We start from the raw sequence: 8,536 nt of genomic DNA, 5'->3' as shown, positions 1-8,536 counted from the left end.
CTACAAATGAGGGTCATGTGTTGCTGTCAAAAACTCAATGGAATGGCATTATTTCCAAGTTGCAAGGTTGGTATAATTTATTGTATCATACTTTTCTCAGCTTTGAAAAAAAACATTTGAAACACTGAGAGTGGATGACTGGTAAATCATAAGGTTAAGATCTAGAGTTATTTGAATTTGTACAAGTCATACACCATGCATCCTACTGCACTGTAGCCATTCTTTGCAAAATTTATTCAACCAATTTACAAAATCTCTCCAAGCGGACAAAGTAATGACTGGCAACAATCCCATTGAATTTACTTTTGGGGGGTGTCACTATCTTTTAATGGCTTCTTATCAAAAACATTAAAGCCCCATAGCTATATCTTTTTCTATTCTTTGCTTTATCAACAAATATATCATCCAATTTTCTGAGTTATGGTTTTGATTCCCTGCCATTAAGTTATATTATCTCTAAAATGTTACTTTATTAGTTCATGGCAACAAACCAGGTCCATCAATTCAAACCCATACATGTGTTCTTGTTCTTTATTGTAAAATATCTGAGTTATAATATATGTTCTCCACCAATATTCAAAAACTTTCTGTGTCCACACTTTGGGAAGGATTTTGGCTTGAGTTACTTTTGATTGGAAATCATGATATTAAAAATAATTCAAAAAGATACAGCTAAAGTGCCTTTAATGAAATTTATTTAATTGTGTACCTTTTAAATTTGTTCATGCAGGTTCAACATTTTCTGAACAATTGAAAACACTGCAGGAAATGCTGTACAGGTCACAACAAAATGGTGTGTTCCTTGATGTGAAAAAAATGGAATATTTTGCCAAGAAATATGTCCCAGATCTTTATCAGGAGATTTACAGGGCAATAGTTGACCCATCATTGTCTGTGGAAAGAAAAAGGCAACAAGAGAAGAGAATATTGACTGTCCTGAGTTTACTTGCATATTACAGGTGAAGCACAATTGCAATTTAGGGATAACTCTTTTACTTTGGACACAGTCACATGCTTTGAAGTGTAGTATATAAAGTGCAGACACATAAATTAAAGCTTAGTGAGGTTGATTATATATCTTTTGATGCTTTGCAGTAGTCTAAAATGACATTGCTATAAGTATTACTATTGTAACTATAGAAACACAGATGTATGAAGGTATATCCCGTGACACTGATGCTTACTATTTTCAGTTTACTGGTAATTGATGTTTAAAAAAGGCTGAAAGCAATGCTCTGATAGAACAGAATATTTCAGTAAACTCTAGAAAACTCAGTGGTGCAGTCTATCAGGAGTAACAAATAATATCAAGAGACAACTTTATCTCTTCAGTGTCATTTTTTTTAAATGTTGTGTTCTTGTTATGTATGCATATAGAATAGAATCTGCCATTTCCATCATTCAGATCACAGAAGATAAGAGGCTTCCAGGAGGCAATGGGGATATATTTTAATATGCAGGGTTTATCCCAAGAAGCGCAGGATATGTGCACATTTTTGGTCTATCTCAACATCCCCGCACTTTGTTGAAAAAGAGACAGCAGATTGCCGGAGAACATGGGAAGCAAATCAAGACATACCTGATGAATAAGTTACAAGTAAATACCACTTTCTAGCTTTGCATGATTGACCTACATACATACATAATCAATACACAACAAAGAACACTTTAAATATATTTTATATATTTTTATTCAAGTAAAAATGCGAAATCAACTGCACTGATATCATGAAACCAAATTGTTTTTGAAGATAATTTTTTCTCATATTTTGCTGTGAGCATATTGAATAATTGAATAAATGCCTGAAATTGGATAGATGTGAGTAATTTACCTTACTTCTAAAAATATTTGTTTGTCTATTTATTTAAGTCAAGAGGTAAAGCATTCATCCTCGCTCTTATTGATGATTTCCATAATATCCATGGATTTAAATCGATGGCCTCTGGACACAAGGAACTGAAAACCAGTCAGGCTGTACATATGGCAACAACAATGCTCGATATCTTGCCTGTAGAGTCACTCGATCTGCCAGCTGGTGAATCAATACACAGGTAAAATTGAAATTTATATCAGACTCATCATTGTAATTGTTGTAGAACTCACACACACACACACACACACACACTGTATTTGTGAAATGTGTATTACATCAACTATACGAAAAAAATTTCTCCAACATCAATTGTATGAAAGGGTCAATTTATAATGACCTGACTTTGATAGTAACTATATCGTGCACTGCTAACAATCATTAGTCAATAATGTTTTCATAATGCATAAAATTATTGCACCGAATTCATATCAAAACATGTAACATTTGAGATTATGAAGTGCACTTAATGGTACTATTTTTTGCATTATAGAAATATATTTATCTATAAAAATGGACAGCAGATACTTGTGAGAGGAGGGATAGCACCCCATGTCATGCGAAAGGAATTCAAATTGTTCATGCAAGACTATGCTTTGAGTTTCCTTGAGAGTCTCCCGATACAATATCACCAACTGGATACACAACATGCCATCTCTTCCCTTAAGAACATGAGGTAGGATTCCAATATCTTATCACATAACAATGACATTTGATGGGACAAGGCTGTCACCTTTTCACATTGTTTTGGTTTTGCTACTGGCACTGAAATACACATGTGGTATATAGTGTTACAATTTTAAAGAAATATTATTATGTATTACAACACACCTGATCCATAATCGCTATCATGCAATTCCTCAACATATGTTCTTATGGGAAGAGTTATTTTGGAACTGATACATGAATCAGTTACTTGGATAGGTTTGACAACCCATCCACACTTGCACAAAACTGGAAATGTCATCCGCAGTGCAGACAGTGACAGTAAAGATTTGTCTTAATTTATAATATATTCAGAAGAAGTCATGAAGCAATGGATGAGGTGTGTTACAAAGCATATATTGACTGGCAATATTTGGGTAACAGCAAACCTTTTGTGTACACTAGAACCTGTGAATTTCCCAAAAGAGTCTGTTTCCCATGACCAAAACCTGAGGGAAACAAACTATTTTGGGATGTACTTACAGTCCCTCATGTAAACAAACATGCTATTACATTAATTACCTGTCAATATGTGTATACTATTTTACACATGACATTGAATATAGATGAATAGATATAAACAAAATCATTTGAGTAATAGTAATACTTACCTGTTCACGATGAAATGTGTCCCTGATGAGATACAAGGAAAGGTACACTTTCTCTGAAAATAGAAATATCATATGTTTCAATTATATTGAGTGATAACATTGTTTTGTGTACCAATATTTTTAATGTAAATTATTTTTTTTTAAATTTCATCTGCCTTAAAGACCATACACTGATGTTGATGTGGAAGAACTCCATACTCTAAATACCACTGTACTGGTTGACGAGATTGAGCAGCCACTCAAGAGAAAACAAGATCTTCTCAAACTGTGGATGATGCTTCTTGATATCCCACAGCTGAAGACATATACCTCAAAGCAAGCTATTTTAGCACCTGGTGACTGGCCAGTGTGGTACTTTGGTAAAAAAATAATAGCTTCTTTCAGTGATAATGATACAAGTATTCCCACAGAAATACTTTCCTTTGTACCAACTGTTGGTCAATTTCATATCACTTTAAACGCTTCTCGTGATATTGTCATATCTGCAAGATTTTTCTTCCAGTTACTCTGCAATGGGGTTTTTGATAAACGTTCATTTTAGCAAAATCTCCAAAACCTTACAAAGTGTCACTTTGTATTTATTTGGCTTTCAGTGGATGGATTCGCATTCGTCGTTATGTGATCAGCAAATTAACAATGTGTAAATCTGTGGAAGTCCAGTTTATGCTTTATCTTCTAGATGAATTAATTCCCCTTGTATATTTTCATTATCCTGTATTTGTTCAAGGTAAAGACCGAAACATGCTTCTCAAAGTACTAAAGCGGTTAGAAATATACTTTATAATTTCCAATAGACACCATTATAACAAGTCTCTTCTTAGCTTACTTTCTGATGACCTCTATCACTCATCCCATTTACCTGGATATAATCATCTTACACAAAATCACCAACACATCATCACTGAGAAGAAAGTTGAACTATTTCATTCATCACTAAGACACCACATACAGCCTCACGATGACGGCATCACCATACAAAGACAAGCACACATGCTACACCACACAAAACATAACACTCTCATTCGAGACTTCTTGCAACACCATAACCATGGTAAAGATGACCATGACCTCACATTGTTAGCTGGCAGAAGTGCCGAGACACTTCTTGATATTATCAATCAGGTAATGCAGTCTGCAGCTGAACATGAACAACATACAGAAGTCAACAGTACCACATATCATCTTCCAACTTTCAACACAGACATCACAGCAAAGTGCCTTCCACTTGGATTCAGATGGTCCTACCATCATCGGCCAAGTGAAGATCTCATTTGTGATAGTCCGAACTGCTCTATCTCTTCCTCTTCCAATCTTTCAAAACGCCTCACTTGTGGCCACACCTTTCACATAACTTGCTTATCTCAAAGCGGCTGTCCAATATGTTCTCCTCTGCTAACTGCTGAAGTTGTCCACTTGTCTAACAGCTGGAATGAAACCATCATCAAAGATATACACAGCCAGCCTTCTAATGAATCCACTGAAACAACTGACAGTGACACTCTACCAACATCTTGCAGAAGTCATGACAAAACAATATTACCTAACACAGCAATTTGAAGATGACATAAAAAACCGTGCCTCTCTCATACCAAACGCACAGACAAGCCAATTCCGAAACAAACAACACAAGGAGATGAATGCACACACAACACAAAGTAACATTGCTTCTCCCTCTACAAATACATCAGCACAGCAGACACAAACATCTCATTCCTCATCTATTAATGCATCAATACCCCCAACACAGATATCCGAGCCTTCAGCATCTGATGAAGCAATACCACAGACACACACAACTAGGTCTTCAGAAGATGGTGCAGTATTCCCTCAGACTCAGATATCCCCCTCATCAACGAATGATGCAGCAATACCACAGACACAAATAGCTAACTTACCTTCACCATCTGATTCAGCACTTCCGCATACACAAACTTCCCATTCCAGGCACCATGTACCACCAGATGCAGCAATACTGCAGACAGAGACAACCCTTTCTTCAATACCTGTACAGCAGCATTCTGTCTCTGACAAACAAATAAAACAGAAGCAAAACAGAAAATCAATGAGTCAATCTTCCCTTCAACTTCACAAATATGCCCACTTGCGACATTTGGTATGTTTATGTCCAAAACCACAGTCACATGGATGTGTAAGTTACTGGTCATGTAACAATGTCATTTCACAAGGATCATTGCATAGCAACAACATGCGATCGGGGAGTAATGCATGTACATTGATTTGTTTACTGCTTGCACAATGGTACTACCAAGAGTGTTCAATACAGATCCTACCAGAATCATCAGTATTTCCACAGGAATGTCTGGTTGGATTTATTATGTCCTGTGTTCTTGGTAATCAAGCTCATGACATCTATCGTTTGAATGAATTATCTCCTCATCTCAACCTTTCACCCTTAGAAGGAATGAGACTGCTAGGAAATAAATTAAAGCTAAGTTTTCATTCAAATGAAATTGGACCAGTTTATACTCATCATATGTCTGAACCAAGACAAGGGTTATTGGAGTTTTACTTGGATTATTGTAAACAGAGGGCAAAAATGGCTTTAGTATATGTAAGAAGAAATATGTCAATTTTATTTATTGTGAATCAAGGCTATGTTTTACTTGCTGATTCACATACACACTGTGGGGGTCAGAATGGTGCACTGTTTGCCCAGGTACAGCATTCAAATGTCAAGTATTTGCTTCAGTTTTATGATAGTTTCATTGGGTTGATGGAGAGCATAATATTGGTACAGTGACTTTATTTAAGTTTTAGTGAATTGCTAAAACACCATATTTCTTCTCACAACACCATGTAAGAGAGAAGACAAATGATGATATCCTACCTTTAAGTTCAAGTGCATCCATCTCTTGAATTGCTTACCAGTTTATCACCCTGGTAGTAGTGCAATGCTTTTTCTGCAATAAAAGACAGAATGAAAATTGTATTTAAAAATGAACTGTACATACTTAGAGAAAGAGATGCAACAATTTGATGTATAACCAGTGTTCTCCCCATGAATTTCTGAAAATGTATTGGCTAATTGGCATCATAATGCAACCAGTTCTTATGATAATTAGCTTCCATTGTTTCCCCAAAAAATAAAGAGTAGGTCCAACATTGTTTCATGCTCTGGGGAGAACACCAATGATTTTAAAAAGGTGTATTAAATTGTGTCACAGGCATTACTGTTACAAGTCGCTAAGTTAAGGTCAAAACCTTAGAATTAAACTCTTCCTCTGTCATTTTGTAACTGACTACATGTACATATGTGCAGATTCCTTTGTGTAAATATTTGACACTCAGACTATAATTTTTCTATGGATATATATGTGACATACATAGGTCATGCATGGTAAAGTGCTTTTGAAATTTCCGCAATTTTTTAACGTCTGTATATAGGTATACAATATGTAGAATACACTAATGTACTTTGAATTGCATATTTATTCTCATATTTCAAACCAAACACTTACATGTTTGCTCATTTCTATATGTCCTTCTGACAAGTCAGATTTCACAAATTTTAAAGTAAAGACGACATTTATGTAATAAACAAAACTTTACTTTGGAACTTACCTTTATGTCAGTCAATTCATTTCTAAGGACATTTGCAATCACACTAGTGTCAGTCCCTTCAACTCATCAGCACATGTGTCGTCTGTGGCCAACTCAACAGGAGATATGCATGGGGATCGTACCGCTGGTATGTAACCAGTGTGGTTCTTTTGTGAGTTACACTTCTCACGCTGCACGAGGAACAGCCCCGGTCGCCTCCGGCAAAAAGGCAGACTGTAAAAACACCTGTACCTTCGCTGACACACAGGAAATCGGCAGGAATAACCACAAGCACTCGAACAAACGCTACGCGAGGCCCGTGTGTTGTAACCAACCCTTTCTGGTTGCAACACATGGGTCTCTCGTAGCGATGTTTCGAGCGTCTGTGGGAAGAACAGGACATCTCGTAGTAGAGAGGCCAAAAACGTGCTAACAATCACACAATTCAGAAAATAAAAACAGGTTTGTAGAATAAAAAACGCTTACAGGAATTCTGTCGAGAGGTGTAATGATAATGCAAGCCATAGTATAACCACTGGTACAGTGACCTCAACATAGTAATGGAATAACGCTAAAAAAACCCGCTGAAATCGGGGTCCGAGTTCGCAGCTAATTGAAAACACAGCTGATGAACGCTACTTCCGGTGAGGCATGCACAGAACGTTTTTCTCCCCTGTGGACTGCAGGTGCCACGCAAGTCAGCAGCATTTGAAGAGCGCCCTCATGCGACGAACCCGGGAGAGCATGGTTTATCGCCAGAACCTGTAAATCCTAGTTAGTTTTTGCAAAATTGTGAAAAATCGAGCTCGGTGACCTACTAAACAAAATGTGGTTTTGAAAAATTCACAAAAAGTGCTATTATTTGGCGAAGTTTGAGAAAATTGACATTAGTAGAAACTATCAATAATTATATATTACCCTCTCCATTCCTACATTCCTAAAATATGGGGCATATTTGTTGCAATTTTGGTTAAAAAATAAATATAATGACTTTTTAACTCAATTTTAATGTAAGTAAAATCTTCAAAGTAGCTTAGGTTTATAATTTCTTTATTCTTTTACAGTGTAAACGTGAAAAATGCAATCATGATATAAATATGAAAATGATGACCTGTTTTATTGATTTTTTTATGATTTTGTGAAAAACCTTAATTTTTAATGTCATTTTGTAAAAAAACTAGTGCGGTGACCCCATGTTTTTTTCCCAGTTTTGGACTATTCACATATGTAGGTATTCAAAAATCCCCATTTGAAAAAATTGACATTAGTTTTACTTTTTCCGATCGTACATCCTTAATTTAAACCAAGTTCCAAGATATAAGAAAGATAAAATATTCGAATAACTATGTTGTTTACCAGTAAAATAATTACAAAATCTGATATTAAGCCACAAATTATGAGCCAATATTTACATTCTTATGAAATACCAGACGACTAGCCAAGATAATAGAAAATGCACTCTGTATTGAGACCATAGACATAGTGCACTAACTTTAGAGGACGAAAACACATCACTTTTATACCTGGAAGTGGAATATTTTTATTCACTGAAGCTTATAGACAGGATGGCCAGTTTTGAAAATCAAGTGACCCGGGCCCTCAGCTGTGCTGTTTGAAAAATGTAATGCCCCCCCCCAAGCGTATATGCAGTTTTCCAGTTTCAGACGACCTCCCCCCCCCCTTCCGAACCCCCTGGCCCTACATTTTGCTGACCCACTCCCGCTTCCCCGTTTCTGCATAGTTTTATAACAGCTACCAACATAGTTATAATAGTAAATACGTCACATT

The 8,536-nt window shown here is 36.1% G+C and overlaps 1 protein-coding gene across 3 annotated transcripts; it reads right to left on the bottom strand.

The window, feature by feature from the left end:
• Positions 1-449: 449 nt before the first annotated feature.
• LOC139141568 (uncharacterized) lies at positions 450-7,368 on the bottom strand. 3 transcript variants are annotated; one of them, XM_070711164.1, is made up of 6 exons: positions 7,235-7,368; positions 6,770-7,131; positions 6,036-6,108; positions 5,083-5,211; positions 3,188-3,240; positions 450-892 (listed from the first exon to the last, which is right to left on the bottom strand). In XM_070711164.1, the coding sequence occupies exons 3-6, from the start codon at positions 6,055-6,057 to the stop codon at positions 713-715; spliced, it is 384 nt and encodes a 127-aa protein (XP_070567265.1). In that variant the 5' UTR covers positions 6,058-6,108; positions 6,770-7,131; positions 7,235-7,368; the 3' UTR covers positions 450-712. The 3 variants fall into 3 exon arrangements, with proteins under 3 accessions (XP_070567265.1, XP_070567281.1, XP_070567273.1); XM_070711180.1 differs by lacking the exon at positions 450-892 and adding an exon at positions 1,695-2,033 and having other exon boundaries at positions 7,235-7,363; XM_070711172.1 differs by lacking the exons at positions 450-892; positions 6,036-6,108; positions 6,770-7,131; positions 7,235-7,368 and adding an exon at positions 1,720-2,033 and having other exon boundaries at positions 5,083-5,912.
• Positions 7,369-8,536: the final 1,168 nt, after the last annotated feature.

Source organism: Ptychodera flava, chromosome 1 (assembly GCF_041260155.1).
Source record: "Ptychodera flava strain L36383 chromosome 1, AS_Pfla_20210202, whole genome shotgun sequence".
Lineage (NCBI taxonomy): Eukaryota > Metazoa > Hemichordata > Enteropneusta > Ptychoderidae > Ptychodera > Ptychodera flava.
The sequence above is the reverse complement of the archived record's forward strand: the minus strand, read 5'-3'. Positions and strand labels throughout refer to the sequence as shown.

What these genes read in the sequence shown, in the direction of transcription:
- LOC139141568 (XM_070711164.1), bottom strand. Translation starts at nt 6,057, where the DNA reads ATGGATGCACTTGAACTTAAAG. An exon ending in GGATGCACTTGAACTTAAAG is followed by an intron (nt 5,212 to 6,035) that starts GTAGGATATCAT and finishes TTTGTTTGTCAG; the next exon opens with AGACAGAATGCTGCTGTACA. An exon ending in ACACATTTCATCGTGAACAG is followed by an intron (nt 893 to 3,187) that starts GTAAGTATTACT and finishes TTCTTTCCACAG; the next exon opens with ACAATGATGGGTCAACTATT.